The following is a 21,550-nucleotide window of genomic DNA, read 5'->3' as shown; positions in this document are numbered from 1 at the left end:
TATACATATAGAACAGGAACAGATACTGAGAAGTACACTCAGCATATCGGACACGAGAAGTGCTACTGTGCAGCGTCCATACATACAGAATAAGGACAGATACTGAGAAAATTTTACCTGGCATAGGGGATAAGAGAAGTGGTACTGTGCAGGGTCCATACATACAGAATAAGGACAGATACTGAGAATTATAGCCGGGATAAGAGAAGTGGTACTGTGCAGGGTCCATATATACAGAATAAGAACAGATACTGAGAATTACACCCAGCATACAGGACAAGAGAAGTGGTACTGTGCAGTGTCCATACATACAGAATAGGGGCAGATACTGAGAATTACACCCAGCATAAAGGACAAGAGAAATAGTACTGTGCTGGGTCCATACATACAGAATAAGAACAGTTAATGAGAATTACTCCCAGCATAAAGGACAACAGACATGGTACTGTGCAGAGTCAGGGACTGATGTGGATGTATATCACTGTCTTTGCTAAACTACTCAACCACTCCCACTCTCAGATATCTACACCATAAAGGATAATCATTCTGTAGTCCACAATAAGTGGGGTGGGGGCTGTGTGTGATAACTCACAAAGTGCGCAGAGGACACAGGACAGATCTGATTCTCGTAATTTGTTGCACTTATGGAATCAATATATTGAAACACTTTAACCTTTTGCTCCCCTTATAAGGCATACCCATGTTTCCCTGAAAAGAAGACCGGGTCTTATATTAATTTTGGCTGCAAAAAACACACTAGGGCTTATTTTCAGGGGATGTCTTATTTATTTACGGTATGTACAATGATGATCTTCAAGTGATTGTAACCCTAAAATAAATAAATAAATATCCTGATCCTTTAACCACTTAAGCCCCGGAAGATTTTACCCCCATTCCGACCAGGGGGTACTTTGCGATTCGGCACTGCGTGACTTTAACGGAGAATTGCGCGGTCGTGCGACGCTGTACCTAAACGAATTTGGCGTCCTTTTTTTCCCACAAACAGAGCTTTCTTTTGGCGGTATTTGATCACCTGTGCGATTTTTTGATCACGCGCTATAAACAAAAAAAGAGCGTCCATTTTGCAAAAATAGCAATATTTTTCCCTTTTTTTTATATGAAATTCCCCCAAAAAAAATGTAAAAATCAAAATTTTTTAAAATTTTCGGCCAATTTGTTTTATGCTACCTATGTTTGGTAAAAAAAAAATCGCAAAAAGCGTATTTTGATTGGTTTGCGCAAAAGTTATTGCGTTTACTAACTAAGGGAAAGATTTTTGTCATTTTTGTTGTTTTTTTTTTTAACGCGTAATGGCGGTGATCTGCGATTTTTTTTGCGGTACTGCGACATTGCGGCGGACAGATCGGACCCTTGACTGACATTTTTGACACTTTTGGGGTTACCAGTGACATTTCTACAGTAATCAGTGCTATACATATGCACTGTTACTGTAAAAATACACTGGTAGTGAAGGGGTTAACTTTATTTGAGAGGGAGGGGCTGTGTGTGTCCCTAGGGGCGTGATTCTAACTGTGATTGGCTGGGGCTTCAGCTGTATGCAGAGTGATCAACGGATCTACATAGTAGATCCAGATGATCAGCTCTCATACAGCGAGGAGAATGACAGGCAGCTTGTTTACACAAGCTGCCTGACTTTCTCCCTCTCCCCCGCCGATCGCAGAGTGGCCGGCGGACATCGGGTCCGCCGGTCACACGCGCGGAGGGGTCCGTGACCACTCGGGAGCGGGAGCGCGCCTCCGGGGGCGCGCGCTCGCTCCCTAGACCCTCACAAGCTAGTGACGTAGCCCTACGTCACTTTGCCTGTGAGGGGCTGACCGCCGACGTAGATAGTCGTGCGGCGGTCGGCAAGTGGTTAAAAGCATGATAGACAGCACCGTGCTTGTGCTGTGTCATTTTGCCCTCTCTATGTTCTTGGAATAAAACAATAGAATGTTAAAAAAAAAGTTCTCTCCTCCTCTCTCCCTGTCAGCTCAGGAGTCAGCATTATGACGATCTGTAATCCCAAAAATAAACCTTGGATAAAGTCATTGTAAAATGATGTAATCGATTTTGTAAAAAGATTATTTAATGTGCAGGGTGTCTCCTTTTTGTAACTTTATTGTGGAAACTACCTTCTTTACAGCGCTGCAGGGTACTCATGTGACCATCCGGAGCTCTACTTTCCCTCTCCGAATACTGCAGAGGGAGGGGCTGAGATCAAGGATTTTACGGCAACAAAGAGATGCAACAAAGAGATTAGGCTTTAAAGCCTACACACCCCGCATATACACCCATGGACAGCAGAGCTTTCTGAGCTGACAGAGCGATCACAGTGCACTCCCAGCACAATTACCAAGCTGTCAGACAGTTCTTAGGCCATACTAACGACCGGGAATTGGCAGGATCAGCTCCCATCATGTGACCACTGTGACAGCCAATCACAATCCTCATGTGATAAGGCGATCCTTCCTTTCCCCTGGGCATACACATCCTATTAAAAAGGAATGTTGTGGCTGGAAGAAAAGGGGTAAATGGTATATTATACAGACCAAACAAGAGAAGCTTGTTGTTTGGGTTTACATACACTTTAATGGTAATAACACGCAGATACAGATTGCTCTACAATACCTTGGTTTATTCCATGGTGTAAACCAGCGCAGCTCCCGGTAATTTCCAGCATTCGCCATGACCGTTTTTGGTCGGATAAGCAGAATTTTCCTTTGAAAGAAATAAAATCAAATTTAAATTTGAACACCACTGAGCCAACTGATTTTAAACGGAAGACATTAAAAAATGCGTGATTAAATATTATAATAAATAAAGTGAAAATAGAGAACTAGAAATGCCCATGTACTCTGACATTATAGAAATATTCCTACTATTGACACAATGGTAAGAACTCGGTCTTGTTTTCAATTCTACCCAGGGTTTTATTCCATGGGGTGTGTGTGTCCTCCCTGGGTGCAATCCCCCCACTTGTTTAAACCCAGACTACAGGGAATTTGTAAAATTATTGCTTGCAGTGTCGTTGCACCAGCAGCACTACAAGGCATAGTTTTTAAGTTTCCCCAGAGTTTGGCTTTAAATCGCAAGGAAGTAAAATCAGACAGGAATAATTAAGTGAACAAGGGCAACATCAGCATCCCTTTAGACGTGCATGGTCCTCGCTTATCCCTGCTGGCCAGTTGCGACAGGAATAATGCACATCTAAAAGGAATGCCATGATATGTTCTTTACAGGGAGTGCAGAATTATTAGGCAAATGAGTATTTTGACCACATCATCCTCTTTATGCAGGTTGTCTTACTCCAAGCTGTATAGGCTCGAAAGCCTACTACCAATTAAGCATATTAGGTGATGTGCATCTCTGTAATGAGAAGGGGTGTGGTCTAATGACATCAACACCCTATAACACCCTATATCAGGTGTGCATAATTATTAGGCAACTTCCTTTCCTTGGGCAAAATGGGTCAAAAGAAGGACTTGACAGGCTCAGAAAAGTCAAAAATAGTGAGATATCTTGCAGAGGGATGCAGCACTCTTAAAACTACAAAGCTTCTGAAGCGTGATCATCGAACAATCAAGCATTTCATTCAAAATAGTCAACAGGGTCGCAAGAAGCGTGTGGAAAAACCAAGGCGCAAAATAACAGCCCATGAACTGAGAAAAGTCAAGCGTGCAGCTGCCAAGATGCCACTTGCCACCAGTTTGGCCATATTTCAGAGCTGCAACATCACTGGAGTGCCCAAAAGCACAAGGTGTGCAATACTCAGAGACATGGCCAAGGTAAGAAAGGCTGAAAGACGACCACCACTGAACAAGGCACACAAGCTGAAACGTCAAGACTGGGCCAAGAAATATCTCAAGACTGATTTTTCAAAGGTTTTATGGACTGATGAAATGAGAGTGAGTCTTGATGGGCCAGATGGATGGGCCCGTGGCTGGATTGGTAAAGGGCAGAGAGCTCCAGTCCGACTCAGACGCCAGCAAGGTGGAGGTGGAGTACTGGTTTGGGCTGGTATCATCAAAGATGAGCTTGTGGGGCCTTTTCGGGTTGAGGATGGAGTCAAGCTCAACTCCCAGTCCTACTGCCAGTTTCTGGAAGACACCTTCTTCAAGCAGTGGTACAGGAAGAAGTCTGCATCTTTCAAGAAAAACATGATTTTCATGCAGGACAATGCTCCATCACACGCGTCCAAGTACTCCACAGCGTGGCTGGCAAGAAAGGGTATAAAAGAAGAAAAGCTAATGACATGGCCTCCTTGTTCACCTGATCTGAACCCCATTGAGAACCTGTGGTCCATCATCAAATGTGAGATTTACAAGGAGGGAAAACAGTACACCTCTCTGAACAGTGTCTGGGAGGCTGTGGTTGCTGCTGCACTTAATGTTGATGGTGAACAGATCAAAACACTGACAGAATCCATGGATGGCAGGCTTTTGAGTGTCCTTGCAAAGAAAGGTGGCTATATTGGTCACTGATTTGTTTTTGTTTTGTTTTTGAATGTCCGAAATGTATATTTGGGAATGTTGAGATGTTATATTGGTTTCACTGGTAAAAAAAAATAATTGAAATGGGTATACTGTATATTTGATTTTTGTTAACCACTTGCTGACCGCCGCACGACTATCTACGTCGGCGGTCAGCCCCTCACAGGCAAAGTGACGTAGGTCTACGTCGCTAGCCTGTGAGGGTCTAGGGAGCGAGCGCGCGCCGCCGGAGGCGCGCTCCCGCGTGGTCACGGACCCCCCCGCGCGTGTGACCGGCGGACCAGATATCCGCCAGTCACTCTGCGATCGTCGGGGGAGAGGGAGAAAGTCAGGCGGCTTGTGTAAACAAGCTGCCTGTCATTCTCCCCTGTGTATGAAGGATGATCATACGGTTCTACTATGTAGAACCGTTGATCACTGTTCATACATCTGAAGCCACAGCCAATCACAGTAGAAAGCACGCCCCTAGGGACACATATAGCCCCTCCCTTTCAAAAAAAGTTAACCCCTTCACTGCCAGTGTATTTTTACAGTAACAGTGCATATGTATAGCACTGATTACTGTAGAAATGTCACTGGTAACCCCAAAAGTGTCAAAAATGTCAGTCAAGGTTCCAATCTGTCCGTCGCAAAAAAAAAAAAAAAAAAAAAAAAAAAAAAAAAAAAAACCGCAGATCGCCGCCATTACGCGTTAAAAAAAAAACAACAAAAATGACAAAAATCTTTCCCTTTGTTAGTAAACGCGATAACTTTTGCGCAAACCAATCAAAATACGCTTTTTGCGATTTTTTTTTACCAAACATAGGTAGCATAAAACAAATTGGCCGAAAATGTTAAAAAATTTTGATTTTTTTGGGGGGGAATTTCATATAAAAAAAATGTGAAAAATATTGCTATTTTTGCAAAATTTACGCTCTTTTTTGTTTATAGCTCATGATCAAAAAATCGCACAGGTGATCAAATACCACCAAAAGAAAGCTCTGTTTGTGGGAAAAAAAGGACGCCAAATTCGTTTAGATACAGCGTCGCATGACCGCGCAATTGTCCGTTAAAGTCACGCAGTGCCGAATCGCAAAATAGGCCCTGGTCAGGAAGGGGGTAAAATCTTCCGGGGCTTAAGTGGTTAAGTTGCCAATTATGCACAGTAATAGTCACCTGCACACACAGATATCCCCCTAAAATAGCTAAAACTAAAAAAAACTAAAAACTACTTCCAAAAATAGTCAGCTTTGATATTAAGGAGTTTTTTGGGTTCATTGAGAACTTGGTTGTTGTTCAATAATAAAATTAATCCTCAAAAATACTAATTTGCCTAATAATTCTGCACTCCCTGTAATATGAAGCTATATGCAGGGAGCCTTTTGTCTGAAGAGGACTACGAAATCTGAACTGGTGTGATCCTTGATGATCTAGCTCATAGGTGCTCAACCTGTGGCCCTTCAGCTGTTGTGGAACTACAAGCCCTAGCATGCCTCTGCCATTGGAAACCCTGCTTGTAACTGTCAGCGGCATGTAATGCCCCATGGGAATTGTAGATTCAAAGCAGCTGGAGGTCACAGGTTGAGCACCCATGAGCTGGTAGTAGTCACTTTAAAGTGGTTATAAAGGATGAAGGTTTTTTACTCTCATGCATTCAATGCATGAAGGTAAAAAACCTTCAATGTACATCCCCCCCACAGTCCCATTAATACTTACCCAAGCCTGATCCAGCGATGTGCCGAGGAGCCAAGTCTCTCCCTGGTCTCTCCCTCCTAATTGGCTGAGACAAAGCCAATGAGGAGGGAGTGGGGTGGGACTGAGCCATGCCCTGCGTGTCCCATAATATACACATAGAGTCAGCTTGAGTGCGAGCATGCATGAGTGCCCCCAGAGTAAGCAGCTTGCTATGGGGGCACTTGGCAAGGGGGGGGGGGGCAGAAGAACCACCATGGGACCCGAGAAGAAGAGGATCTGGGCTTCTCTGTGTAAAACCACTGCACAGAGCGGTAAGTATGATGTGTTTATTATCTAAAAGGAAAAAAAACGAAACCCTAAGATGCCCTTTAAGCTGGACTTTTTCCGTAACGTTAATTTAAAGATGTTCTGTAGCCACTTTTTTAGTTCGAATGAGTGTCAGGAAGATACCTACAGAGACAACATTTATTTCATCAATGAATACAAAGCATTCTCTGATTGGATGAGATGGCGGGGCAGTGATGTCACACTTTCCACCGCATTCAATCAACGAATGCTTTGCATTCATTCAGAAAAACAAAATATATGAATGGCGCATGTGACGAGAAAGTGACCCCCTATGTCAAAGCAGCCTCTTGGCACAGGACCTGGAACCAAGTTGAGATCACTGGAGTAGCAGTGACTGTTTCTTTGGTTCCCAGCTTCCAGGGGGATCGGCAAGGTATGGTAAATACCTAGTAGCATTGACCCAAGCTGGACCATACTAACTATGTAAAAATATCTATACCTGGAATTATTCTTTAAGGGTGGTTTTACGCTGCTGTGCATTGGTGTTGCAGCAACGCAGGCAAAGCGCAGTGTACATGCAGGTTTTGTGCAGGTTACCTATGGCTTCCCTTAGACTTCTATTTTTGGTGAATTGTCTGAAAGCACACCAAAAGTCCTGCGTGCTGCTGGGTTTTCAGAAAACGTACCAAAAAAAGCATGATCTAATACAGTGGTCTCCAAACACCAAGGGGCACAGTTCCTCCTAAGGACAATGGGGAACAATGACAGCAATGATGGGTCACAATCCCTTTCACCGACACCAAAAATGAAGCATTGTTTACTTCTGCTGATGCTGGGACATTTTCCACTCCCAGTAGCCATGGTCCAGCCACCCCCCCCCTAAAGTTTGAAGAACAGTAAACTGGCTCTTTTAGAAAGTTTGGAGGCCTCTGATTAAATAGAGGTCTATGAGAAACTGTGGGTAAGCCGCACGAAAACCACAAGTAGACTGGCCCTTAGGGATTTAGTAGCCAAAACTGCAGATTTTAATATATCTGCAAAATGTAAAAACACCTCAAAAGTCAATGAGAGTCAATGGCAGAGACATGGACATATCTAGGTCCATGGTATAATATTCCATCATTGGAAAATTCCATCCTTTTATCAAACATTTTTCCATATTGTTATATGCTGTTAATAGAGAAATTATCTCTAAGGCAGATCAGACAGGAATTCTATGATAATAAAAGTAATAAATGTAAAAGGAAAATCTGATTACTTGTTAAGGAAGATCACCCGGCAGTTGTATCGAACATTTTTGTGCATCACCGGCCTGCAAAGAAGGAGCCGTTAGATCAGAGCATAGACAACAATGCAGGTTGTATCGTCTTGTTAATATATAAACCAATGACGTATTGGTGACAACAAGGATGACATACTCACATCCCCACATCGCAGATGATATCGGTGGTTGCCGAAGATTCCAGCAGCTTCGCCAGGACTTGGAAAGAATGAAGGATTGTATCGGACTCGAAAAAGTGATCTGAACAGCCATAACCACTGTGTGAAGAATGATAATTAACAATTATACACAAATTGCTCTAAATGATTTACTGGGATTGAAGCAGAACCTCCAGGCACATTCCATTAAAAAATATCCCTTAAAGCGGAGTTCCAGCCTGGGGGGGAAAAACAGTCAGCAGCTACAAATACTGAAGCTGCTGACTTTTAATATAAGGACACTTACCTGTCCAGTGATCCCGCAAAGTCTGCACCCGAAGCTAACTCATCCATCGGCTCCAGGTGCAGGCGCCGGCATCCTTACTAAGGGAAACAGGAAGTGAAGCCTTGCGGCTTCACAGCCTGTTTCTTAATGCACATACGTGAGTCGTGCTGTGCTTTCTGAATGGTCTTGCTGTCTTCTGGGACCTGTGCGTCTCCCAGAAGGCAGCGGGGGGGGGGGGGGGGGGGTTATGGGGCGACGTGGAGGGGCCACAAATGACTTGGGTCCCCGGAGCGTCCCAACAACCCCCCCCCCACTACAGGCTTCCTGCAGAAGGCTTCCTACAGGAGGGGGCGGAGATAAGACCAGTCACCCTGTATATGAAAAGAGCAGCAGTGACCGGTCTTTATTACAGGAAGCTGCACAGAGGCAAAGTCTCACGCTGGATTACTGCACAGATCTGGAAGAAATGCTGTTGTATTTTATAATCTCTTTCCTTTCTTTGTTTCTAAGGAAGGCATCGCTATAATCACTGTGTCCTTATCTGCCAGATCACACTCTTATCTCATATCCATGAGAACCCTAAATTAAATGTAGTGTTTTTTTATGTATTCTTTGTTTATTATGTTCAGTACCAACAAATAAAAGATACATTTTTTTAAAAATATTAGCATTTCTTTAATTCCGGTAAATTAAATAATTAACTGAAACTTTCGTACAAAATGACACTAAGTAAAAAGAGTAAAATAGTCCCTACTATATTTCCGCCTTCTGGGGACCCAGCAGGATACCCTTCCTTTACCACATTGTTTTGTCCCTTTCTTCCGCTCTATCCCCATCTTTACACTTTGGGGCCCATTTATGAAACAAAAAAAATTGCTGTGCGAATGTGACAAACATTTGTACAACTGCCACAAAAGAAAAAAAAAGAAAAATTGCATGATTATTAATGATGGTCGCAAGTGCCATCTAGTGGCCATAATGCGTTATCTTCCTGAAATACCATAAATCAGGAAAATACTACATTATGGGCACTAGGTGGTGGTGACAATCATAGAAGATACTCATATTAGACAAAATTCGATTTTTCTTTTGTGGTGGCTGTGTGAATGTTTGACACATTCGTACGGTAAATGTTTTTATAAAAAGAGGAGTGTTGGCTCTGGATACATACACCAACTAAACAGCTCAATCAACCTCAAGACCCTAGAGGACTACTGAGAGCCGACTACTTAGTGAACCGACTAAGAGCCCACACTTACTTATTGCTCCCACTGGTCTAACCACTGTGTCCCACTCCCCCGCCCGCCCGCCCCAAGGGCTGTAGGAAATCTATAGATACCGCTGTGAATAACTGATTGGGTCTATGGTAAAATTAACGCTTTTATAGTCAATAGATCTGTATCCGCAGGTGATCCTAGCTTTGGTCATGTGAATTGCTGTTGGTGTTCTTGAATTCATTATTATTCTATAGCAATCCTGAAGACCTTCAATAAAAAATTATTGAAACAAAATAAGTAAATAGATCTTCAGGACAGGAAGAATTACGCCAACAGCCGTATAATTCAGGGGAGGGAAATCTCCACCAACTCTGTACCTGCAGAGGCGGTAGAGCCCGACCCCTCACCTCGGTACAGGCAGAGGCGGTAGAGCTCGACCCCTCACTCGGTACCGGCAGAGGCGGGAGAGCCCGACCCCCTCACTCGGTACCGGCAGAGGCGGGAGAGCCCGACCCCTCACTCTAGGGCTGAACGATAGTCGATATGATATCGACTATCGTTCTGCGGGCGTGGGCGATATTCATATCGCCGAAGACACGATATTTAGCATTAGGCAAGGGGCATGGCCGGAAGACGTGCGGGACGGACGCTTCTTGTGAGAGCTCCGATACCGCCGTACAAAATCCTCAGCAATCCTCCTAAATCTCCCCTAATCAGGGAGAAAAAACAGCTTGGGGAGACCCATCGAGGCACCAGAGACCAATACTGCCTGGTATTGCGGAGGAAAGACTCCGTTCTGAGGAGCGCAGAGTTGAGGCCTACACAGGCACAGAAGCCGCGCCTTGCCTAGATCGGAGCGGGATCGCGCGCTCGTGGTTCCCGGTAAGGCCTACTTATTCCGCCACTCATTCGGGACTTGCCTCCGTCCCCCGGGTGCCCCCAAAGCCATACACAGACCTCCTAATCTTCACAAAAAGGACCCCAGTGTACTCATATCCCTCAGCAAGCTGTGCCGACCGCCATCTTGGCTGCACAGGGGGACACAGATCCACAGCAGACTGCAACTCTCTCACCTTGTTCAGCAATCCCCCCTTGCATAGAACTCTATCGTGCAGCCCTACCTCACTCGGTACCGGCAGAGGCGGTAGAGCCCTACCCCTCACTCGGTACCGGCAGAGGCGGTAGAGCCCCGACCCCTCACTCGGTACCGGCAGAGGCGGTGAAGCCCCGACCCCTCACTCGGTACCGGCAGAGGCCGACCCCTCACTCGGTACCGGCAGAGGCCGACCCCTCACTCGGTACCGGCAGAGGCGGTAGAGGCCGACCCCTCACTCGGTACCGGCAGAGGCGGTAGAGGCCGACCCCTCACTCGGTACCGGCAGAGGCGGTAGAGCCCGACCCCTCACTCGGTACCGGCAGAGGCGGTAGAGCCCGACCCCTCACTCGGTACCGGCAGAGGCGGTAGAGCCCGACCCCTCACTCGGTACCGGCAGAGGCGGTAGACCCCGACCCCTCACTCGGTACCGGCAGAGGCGGTAGAGCCCGACCCCTCACTCTGTACCGGCAGAGGCGGTAGAGCCCGACCCCTCACTCGGTACCGACAGAGGTGGTAGAGCCTGACCCCTCGGTACCGGCAGAGGCGATTTTGTTTGATGCCTGACTCTGTACGAGCAGGGGTAGTAAATTTCGGGCCCTCTCTCTGTACTAGCAGACGTGGTATAGTCCAACTTATCAGTTATGCACAGGCTGCCAACAAGCAGGAAAGCAGTGCCTGTCTTTTTTATTGGAATGTTTGGGTTTGGTAGAATAAAAAAAAAAATGTATCTTTAAAAAAAAATAATATGACCAAAAACTAAAGAGACTTTCAGAAATCACAGTTTCTGGCATTTCTGCAACAGCAACAAAAGCTGTAATTTTACTTGCTGAGTGAGACTTTGACCTATAGCCAGCTTTGTGAGGAGGAGCAGGATTACATATGTGAGTGGGGGGGAGGGTGTTAGGCATACGGGTGAAGGATTGGCCCTACAAAACAGATGACGCAGGTTTGGCATGACCTCTCAGTAAACAGACATCTTACCATATTTCCAGTTCTGGTCCGAGCCGGTATCGAGCTCCTTGCTCCTTGGCAATCTTTATACCTGGAAAAATTTGACATTTAGGGCAGGTATGCAGGCAAAATATAAAAACATATAAAACTAACAAGGATTCAAGGAACAGTTTACTTTCCATACCAGGTTTCCTGTTCTACCCATATTTAGTGTGTAACATGAAATGTGGTCACATTATTCAACACCCCCCCCCCCCCCCATGTACCTGAAATTCCAGAGTGTTACTCTTTGTGCTGATGTTTTGTTATTTGAATTCTGTATGGTTACGCATGGCTCCACCTACACAGCCACTACCATCCATTCAATGGACTCTGTGACTGGAAAGACTACAAGTCCCATCTGCCCCAGAAGCAGAGAGACTTGTAGGTTGTGCCAAGGTAAAGCAGACACACAGACTTCAATACTTAGGTGTGATGCCATGTTGCACGTTTTTGGAGCGGCATCATTCATTTTCAATGGGCCTCCTTCGGCTTCAAGAATGCGCCAAAGAAGTTCATGGACCAATTTTTGGCACCGAGCCTGGCACGTTTGGGGTCTTGAGACAAAAAAATAATGCCACCGCAAGCGTGTCTCGCTGCGATTCTGGAATCGTGGGTAGAACCATGATTCTAATACTCTCAAGTGTGCCCTGGGTCTTGCTATTGCACGGTGTTGCAGTAATGTATGTTATATGTGGCAGTGCACTGGGGGACACTTATATAAAAGTATATGGGGACAAAAATGTACGATTGAGCTCATGTACTGCAAGTCAAGCTTAAAAAAAAAAAAAAAATCACCTGGCTACGCTTACGCTCAAATGTGAATGGGGGCCACCATATGCCGTGATCCCAAAAATAGGTCAGGTGCAGTTTTGCTTGCACAATGGGGTGTGTTGGTTGCCCATTGAAAACAAAGGGCTGCCTTGATGTAACCCGCAATGTGGGTGCATCACCGCCCAGGAACAGCGTGGACACACAGCCTTACAGAGTTCCTATATGCTCCATTCACACCACTGTGTTGCAGAAACACACCCCAGATGTACCAACCAATACAAGGGTGCAAACTCACACCACAAGCATGGTAGCTTCTTGCCATGCAATAAAAAAAAAAAAATAAAAATTGCCCGCACTTTTCTGTGATAGTCGCACACAGGGCAGCCCATTGAAATGATTGGGCTGCCCTAAACACATGCGCTGGGTTGCACCTTCATAGAACTTTGCCTTCATTTAGCTTCTAAACCTTTTACATAGTAAGGCCTCATTGCATACTGGACCTAGTGGTGCACCGAAATTTCGGCAACCGATATTTTTGGCCGAAAATGGGCTTATTCCATTTCGGCCGAAAATGGGTTAAAGATGCCGATACAGGCGCAGCGCAGGTTTCAAAAGACCTGCCTCTGGCCGGCGGCCCGCCTCCCTGTCACTACTGCTGAAGATGCTTAGCCAATAACAACTTTCGGACACACTGGCGTAGATCTTCAAGGTACTCTTTTACTATATATATCCATTGTCCTACACATTGGTTTAGAGTCACCTGAGCTCAGAGATGGTTTATGGCAAAATGTCTGGCGAGCGGCCGCCTCCCTGTGATGTCACTACTACTACGATGTGCATGAATGAACGAACACACCGGGCGGGCAAGCGGCCGCTAATAGCTGTAACTAAGTGAGCGCTTCACCCTATCAGGCGGGTATCTCTTCTGACAGGGAAGTGAAGCGCTCACTTAGTTACAGCTATAAGCGGCCGCTCGCCCGCCCGCTGGGTGTGTTCGTTCATTCATGCACATCGTAGTAGTAGTGACATCACAGGGAGGCGGCCGCCGGCCAGACATTTTGCCATAAACCATCTCTGAGCTCAGGTGACTCTAAACCAATGTGTAGGACAATGGATATATATAATAGAAAAGTAAAAGAGTACCTTGATGATCTACGCCAGTGTGTCCAAAAGTTGTTATTGGCTAAGCATCTTCAGCAGTAGTGACAGGGAGGTGGGCCGCCAGCCAGAGGCAGGTCTTTTGAAAGGAAGGACACAGGAGGAGCAGAGAGTAAGGAGAATGCATCCTTGGGATGGGGAGGGACGCTGAGGCGAGGGGGCGCTGAGGCGGTGTTACCAATGGTATTAGTATTATGCAGCATGAGGGGGTTAATGTATTGCCACTGCTGTGCATTAGTGATTGACCAGTGGCAGTTAATTAACCCCTTTGTGCTGCATTAGTGCAACCAGTATCAGTGCAACCAGTGTTAATTAACACTGACACTGGTTGCACTAATGCAGCACAAAGGGGTTAATTAACTGCCACTGGTCGGTCACTAATGCATCAGTGACCAGCAGTGGCAATACATTAACCCCCTCATGCTGCATAATACAAATACCATTGGCAATTAAATTAACCACTTGCCAACCCATCACAGTACATATACTATGACAGGGTGGCAGCGACAGGTGTACGTCGCTGCCTGTTTTTGGTGTATGCCCCTCTTCTATCTATTTTAAAATCATTTGGGGGAAAAAAATAATTTTCGGTTTTCGGCCAAGGGCATCCTGCATTTTCGGTTTCGGCCCAGAATTTTCATTTCGGTGCATCCCTAACTCTTGCTGGCAGAGCCAAAAAAAAAAAAAAAACGCACATACTGTATTATGGTAGTGCTACTGTTCACATGTGTTTAGGCTCATTTACAGAATATAGAACACGTTTATAAACACGTTACGAGCACATATGCAGAAAAAATGCATTTATTTCAATCAGCCGGGTTTATACTAATGTGGTGCATTTGAAAAAAAGTACAGCATGGTATTATTTCCAAATAAATAACCTGGAGTGCACATGAATGCACCACGACAAGCAGAAAAGGACGACTCCGCTGCCACATAAATGCACCACAAATGCATGTAAATACAAATCATAAAAAAAGCATTGCAAACTCTTTGCAAAAGTATTACAAATGCATCACTAATGCATTACAAATGCCTGCAAACACATGTGCAGAACTGCACACAGGGATCATTTAGGCCAGGTTCACACCTGTGTGGCCCGTGGTTTGCGCAGGAACGAGAGCCTATGTATTTGAATGGGCTTCCGTGCCCCGCGACGCACAGGAAAGAAGCCCCTGCTCTATTTTTTTTTTTTTAATTGCAGCCTGAGGTTCCCAGTATGAGGTGCGATTTCCTGTGCGGGTGGCATGCAATTAGAATTATTGGCACTCACCTGTGGGTCCCGCATTTCTCTGTGTTGGTGGTTGTGGCTGCCAGAATTTGTGTGAGTGCCGCAGCGGCACCACCCACACAGATGTGAGCCTAGCGTTAGAGCCCGTTTATACCATGAATCACAAAAGGAACGCGACGTGTGTTCCAGTGCAATTCACATACGATCCGGGTGCAGTGCAATTTCAGCCCATTCATTTAAAGCGGTTGTATACTCATGAAAAAAAAAACCCTGCAGGACAAAGGCATAATATGAGCTAGTATGCATGGCATACAAGCACATTATGAAATACTTAAATTAGAACGAAGCCCCAACACGGTCGTCTGGACAACGCTGAGGGAGCTGACATGCTCCCTCGGCGTCTCTTCCTGGTTCGGCGGCTCCGGCGCTGTGAGTGGCCGGAGCCACGATGACGTCACTCCCGTACATGCACGTGGGAATTTCACTTTCCGGCAAGGAGCTCTGAAGATCCGCCGGACCTTCAGAGCGCATGCGCCGCTGACTTCAGTGGCTGCATGCAGGTTGAATATCTCCTAAACCGTGCAGGTTTAGGAGATATTAATTGTACCTACAGGTAAGTCTGAATATAGGCCTTATTATAGGCTTACCTGTAGGTAAAAGTTAAATAGCCGAGTGTACTACTGCTTTAAATAGGCTGAAAGCATGCCAGACTGCAGCAAAAGTAGTGAATGTACTATGTTTAAAAACTGCAACCAGACCGCCTGCTACTTCTGTACAATGCAAACATCCGGTGTTTGCACATTGCATTTGCGACCCACATTTGGGTTGTCGTTAGCACTGCACTGACATCTGCTGCAAACCGCAAGTGCAGTGCTTTTTGAAGAGGATGCGGGAAATGCACACAGATTTCCTGCGCCTTGTCCTGATGTGAATGAGCCCTTACACCAGATGCAGTAGAATGCGAGTATGAGTGCATATGCAGGAAAAATGAACGTTTCTCAATGAGCCTTCATTACACCATTGTGGGGTTTTTATATGCATTAAAAAAGTCCAGCATGCTGCATCTGTATGCATTGCAAGGCACCACAAACACATTTAGGCCCCATGCACACGGGGACGTTTTTTAACGCCACTGTAAGTAGCGTCAGGCGTTTTCTTTTTGCAGCCTAAAAACGCACCTCCATGTTATTCTATGGCCTCATGCACACACACACAGACGTTTTTGAGCTGTAAGTGGCCTAGGCGTTTTTAAGCTGCAAGAAGAACCCACTGCCTGCGCGTTCTGAGGACCAGCGTTACAGCTGTAAAAACGTCTGGCGCTGCTAAAGGCTGAATAACGTTGCTTAACGTGCGTTAAGCCACTTTATATGTTTTTTCTTCTATTCAAAATCAATGGTTCCCCATGGGAGCCTATTGATTTGAATGGAAGTCGCACTGCAAGTCGGATCAGGATGATCCGACGTGCGGCGCGACTTGCGCTGTGAGAATCTTGAGGGGTAACTCCACGCCAAAATGGGGAAAAAACGGCGTAGGGGGTCCCCCCAGGTTCCAAACCAGGCCCTTCGGGTCTGGTATGGAATTTGAGGGTAGCCCCATGCCGAAAAAACGGTGTGGGGTCCCCCCCAAAATCCATACCAGACCCTTATCGAGCAAACAGCCCGGCAGGCCAGGAAAGGGGAGGGGACGAGCGAGCGGCCCCACCCCCCCTGGACCACACCAGGCCACATGCCCTCAACATGGGGGGTGTTGGTGCTTTGGGGCAGGGGGGATTCTGCACCCCCCACCCCAAAGCACCTTGCCCCCATGTTGATGAGGACAAGGGCCTCATCCCCACAACCCTGGCCGGTGGTTGTGGGGGTCTGCAGGCAGGGGGCTTATCGGTATCTGGAAGCCCCCTTGAACAAGGGGGCCCCCCAGATCCCGGACCCCCTCCCTATGTGAATGGGTATGGGGTACATTGTACCCCTACCCATTCACCCCTTAAAAGGCAGTGTATGTAAATAACGACAGGAGACGTTTTGTAAAGTTTATTTAAAATCTTCATCGAGTCTTCTCCGCTCCGATCTTCTCCACTCTGTTCTTCTCCCCCGCCGCTCTTCTGCTCTTGGCTCTTCTTCCTCCGGTCCTCCTTAGACGATGTCTCCGGTGATTATGCCGATCTCCGGTCTCTGCAGCTTAATATATAGCCATTAGGGGCGTGGCCTCTCGATGACATCACGGGAGGCCCCCACCCCCTTATGTCACAGACGGTGGTGTCTGACATAAGGGGGAGTGGCCTCCCGGTGACGTCATCGAGAGGCCACGCCCCCAATGGCTATATATTAAGCTGCAGAGACCAGAATAATCACTGGAGACATCGTCTGAGGAGGACCGGAGGAAGAAGAAGAGCCAAGAGCAGAAGAGCAGACAGCAAAAGAGCAGAAGAGCGGAGGGGGAGAAGAACAGAGTGGAGAAGATCGAAACGAAGAAGACTGGATTATAAATAAACTTTCCAAAACGTCTCCTGTCGTTATTCACATACACTGCCTTTTATGGGGTGAATGGGTAGGGGTACAATGTACCCCATACCCATTCACATAGGGAGGGGGTCTGGGATCTGGGGGGCCCCTTGTTCAAGGGGGCTTCCAGATACCGATAAGCCCCCTGCCCGCAGACCCCCACAACCACCGGTCAGGGTTGTGGGAATGAGGCCCTTGTCATCAACATGGGGGCAAAGTGCTTTGGGGTGGGGGGGTGCAGAGCCCCCCCTGCCCCAAAGCACCAACACATCCCATGTTGAGGGCATGTGGCCTGGTGTGGTCCAGGGGGGGTGGGGCCGCTCGCTCGTCCCCTCCCCTTTCCTGGCCTGCCGGGCTGCTTGCTCGGATAAGGGTCTGGTATGGATTTATGGGGGGACCCCACGCCGTTTTTTCGGCGTGGGGGCTACCCTCAAATTCCATACCAGACCCGAAGGGCCTGGTTTGGAACCTGGGGGGACCCCCTATGCCGTTTTTTCCCCATTTTGGCATGGAGTTCCCCCTCAAGATTCTCACAGCGCAAGTCCCGCCGCAAGTCGGATCATCCTGATCCGACTTGTGATGCGACTTCCATTCAAATCAATAGGCTCCCATAGGGAACCATTGATTTTGAATGGAGGCAGAAAAAAACGCTGCTAAAAGCGACGTGGCAAAACGTGCAATAACGCAAATGGAAAAAGCTACTGAAAGCACGTTCTTACAGCTGCTTTTTCCGGCGTCAGAACTAGCTTGGCAGCACCTTTTTTTCTAACGCCCCGTGTGCATGGGGCCTAAAATGCAACTCAGTAAAATAAAACGATGCAAATGTATTACAAATACATGTAAACACACATGCAGAACCACACAGTCAATTGCAAATTCTTAAACACATAAGTCCCGGTTCACATATATGCGATGCGGGAACCCTGCGAATCCACTGCAGGTTCCCACATCGCATTCAACACACAGGCAGTTCACACTGCCATATGCAAATTGCTGGGGGTGTCAATACAAAGTTAACGACACCCCCGGATCAGTTCGCATATTGCAGTGCGAACCTTCAGTTTGGACATGAATTGGATCGCATAGATGTGAACACCCATGCGATCTGATTCTGGTGCGGACCCAAAAAAGGGTCCTGTGCAAGTTGTGTCTGAATGCGAATTCAGCCAAACAATCTGTATGGCTGAATTTGCATCACACAGGCATCGCATGTGATTTGCAAAGCAATGCGCTCCGAATCACATGCGATGTCTGTCATCCCACAAATGTGAACCTGGGACTGAATGCCTATAAAAGGATCACACCCATAAAACTCTTCTTGCATAATATAATGCGTGATCCTAGGTTCAAACTGGTGCATGCAAAACACCGCATGTGATTGGCCCAGGAATCGCACCGCATTCCTATGCACATCACATGCGATGTCTGTATGGTTATACATTTTTGTATGGCTGAAAATCACATCCGCACCAAAACTGCGATGCAATTCTGCCGATTGCACTGCATTATGCAATCTGTTTCGGGGGTGTCGTTAATCTAACATTGACCCCCCCAGCAGATTGCACGGACGCTGTGAGATTGCTAAGCAGTGCGACACGGGGGGAAAACACAGCGTCTCTTGTGCGTTTCCCGTATTGCATCAGTGTGGACCGGGGCTGAATAATGAACCAGGGCACAGAATTTCCTATCTAGATTTTACACGACGGAACGCGGATTTCTGAGCACAACGCAGCTGTGCGCATAGGCCTGTAATCTACCATACCGCCGTGCCCAGGTACGGCGCACAGATCTGAATGCAGCGTTTTTACCTCAGTGTGTATGCGGTTTAAACTGCACTGTGCAAACTGTTGGGGTTATAAAACTCCCATATAATAATAATATAATGGGGCGGTAATATTCTGTCACATCCAGATAGGTAAAAATAAAACTAAACGCTGTGCAGATTTGGACGCGTTTTTTCCACCGCTGTGTATGCGGTCTGAGTGTAGTCACATTATAAATATAATATCAGACTAAGTGTAGTATGACACATGGGGGTTACACTCTGCATTTCTTGTATGTATATATATATATATATATATATATATATATATATATATATATATATATATATATATATATATATATATATATATAAGGAAGCACTGATGGGGACAGACAGACAGGGGGTTAGGTTTTAGGAGGTAGGTATAATTACATACTCTGTAATATTCTCTGCAGGTTCCCATCAAAGTCCAGAGCCCACTGATTCAATGTACAGGTAGCCAGGGTCACCTTCCTGCCCATAGTGTGCAGACAGAGGACAGACAGACACCATATACTCTATACAGACAGACGAGTGAAGCCAGTGTGACATTTCCTCCTCTGTACTGGTGGACCTCCCCCATCTCATCACTTCCTGCCCCACACCACGCTAGTCAATCCCTCCCATCCGAAGGGGATAGAGAATGAACGGCAGCCTTCCCATACTGTACAGCGGCGCTCTCTATTGCCACCTGCAGGCTGGAGGGAGAAGACAGTCTAGTCCTCCCTCCAGCTCTCTGTCGCTTCTCCCTGTCATTGAGCATCGGGAATGAGCGGCCTCAATTGCCAGCGCGCGGAGGTGGGCTCGCGCGTCCTCTGATTGGGGCAGGGGGAAGGGGGCGGGCGGATGACGTCATATGAGGCACGCGAAGGCGGAGGCGCCATTTTGTAGTATAGGTTGCCAGGGAGACGGAGTCTTCTATCACAGCGCCCTATAGTGGATTGATCTGAGATTTCACCCACAGCTTCTACATCAAATCTCTTGTCTGTATCCAGGAGAGACGGTAAGTGTCATTAGTTGTCATCAGGGCCGTCTTTAATATTGTTTTGGCCCTGGGGAAGCATTTTCTTGGGCCCCCTCCCACTCCAAAAAACAAACACACACTCTGTACCCCCCTGTCCACAGCCACCTTTTGTACCACAGCCACCACTGTACCCCCACCCTGTCCACAGCCACCTCTGTACCCCCACCCTGTCCACAGCCACCTCTGTACCCCCCACCCTGTCCACAGCCACCTCTGTACCCCCCCCCACCCTGTCCACAGCCACCTCTGTACCCCCAACCCTGTCCACAGCCACCTCTGTACCCCCCCCCTACCCTGTCCATAGACACTTCTGTACCCCCCACTCTGTCCACAGCCACCTCTGTACCCCCCGCCCTGCCCACAGCCACCTCTGCCACCTCTGTACCACAGCCACCTCTGTACCCCCACCCTGCCCACAGCCACCTCTGTACCACAGCCACCTCTGTACCCCCCCTGTCCATAGCCACTTCTGTACCCCCCACCCTGTCCACAGCCACTTCTGTACCCCCCACCCTGTCCACAGCCACCTCTGTACCCCCCACCCTGTCCACAGCCACCTCTGTACCACAGCCACCTCTGTACCCCCCACCCTGTCCACAGCGACCTCTGTACCACAGCCACCTCTATACCCCCCAACCTGTCCATAGCCACTTCTGTACCCCCCACCCTGTCCACAGCCACCTCTGTACCCCCCACCCTGTCCACAGCCACCTCTGTACCCCCACCCTGTCCACAGCCACCTCTGTACCCCCCCACCCTGTCCATAGCCACTTCTGTACCCCCCCCACCCTGTCCACAGCCACCTCTGTACCACAGCCACCTCTGTACCCCCCACCCTGTCCACAGCCACCTCTGTACCCCCCACCCTGTCCACAGCCACCTCTGTACCCCCCACCCTGTCCACAGCCACCTCTGTACCACAGCCACCTCTGTACCCCCCACCCTGTCCACAGCCACCTCTGTACCACAGCCACCTCTGTACCACAGCCACCCTGTCCACAGCCACCTCTGTACCCCCCACCCTGCCCACAGCCACCTCTGTACCCCCCACCCTGCCCACAGCCACCTCTGTACCCCCCACCCTGCCCACAGCCACCTCTGTACCCCCCACCCTGTCCATAGCCACCTCTGTACCCCCCACCCTATCCATAGCCACCTCTGTACCCCCCACCCTGTCCATAGCCACCTCTGTACCACCTCTTTACCACAGCCGCCTCTGTACCACAGCCACCTCTGTACCCCCCACCCTGTCCATAGCCACCTCTGTACCACAGCCACCTCTGTACCCCCCTGTCCACAGCCACCTTTTGTACCACAGGCACCTCTGTACCCCCCCACCCTGTCCACAGCCAACTCTGTACCCCCCCACCCTGTCCACAGCCACCTCTGTACCCCCACCCTGTCCACAGCCACCTCTGTACCCCCACCCTGCCCACAGCCACCTCTGTACCCCCCACCCTGTCCACAGCCACCTCTGTACCACAGCCACCTCTGTGCCCCCCCCACCCTGTCCATAGCCACTTCTGTACCCCCCACCCTGTCCATAGCCACTTCTGTACCCCCCACCTTGTCCACAGCCACCTCTGTACCCCCCACCCTGC

The 21,550-nt window shown here is 47.9% G+C and overlaps 1 protein-coding gene across 1 annotated transcript in view; it reads right to left on the bottom strand.

Moving 5' to 3' along the window:
* The window catches only part of LOC309545509 (glutamine-dependent NAD(+) synthetase-like), a 46,483-nt gene extending 26,990 nt beyond the window's left edge, over positions 1 to 19,493 (bottom strand). The window contains exons 1-5 of the mRNA XM_082244722.1: positions 19,323 to 19,493; positions 11,452 to 11,512; positions 7,875 to 7,991; positions 7,711 to 7,764; positions 2,629 to 2,718 (exon numbers count right to left, since the gene is read on the bottom strand). Of these exons, the coding sequence (XP_082100848.1) occupies positions 2,629 to 2,718; positions 7,711 to 7,764; positions 7,875 to 7,991; positions 11,452 to 11,512; positions 19,323 to 19,407 (407 nt within the window). The 5' untranslated portion in view covers positions 19,408 to 19,493. The remainder of the gene's footprint in view (positions 1 to 2,628; positions 2,719 to 7,710; positions 7,765 to 7,874; positions 7,992 to 11,451; positions 11,513 to 19,322) is intronic.
* Between the last annotated feature and the right edge of the window lie 2,057 nt (positions 19,494 to 21,550).

The sequence above is a fragment of the Pelophylax lessonae genome (genome assembly GCF_965119305.1).
Source record: "Pelophylax lessonae genome assembly, chromosome: 2".
Lineage (NCBI taxonomy): Eukaryota > Metazoa > Chordata > Amphibia > Anura > Ranidae > Pelophylax > Pelophylax lessonae.
Note: the sequence above shows the minus strand (reverse complement) of the source record. Positions and strands in the feature narration are given on the sequence as shown.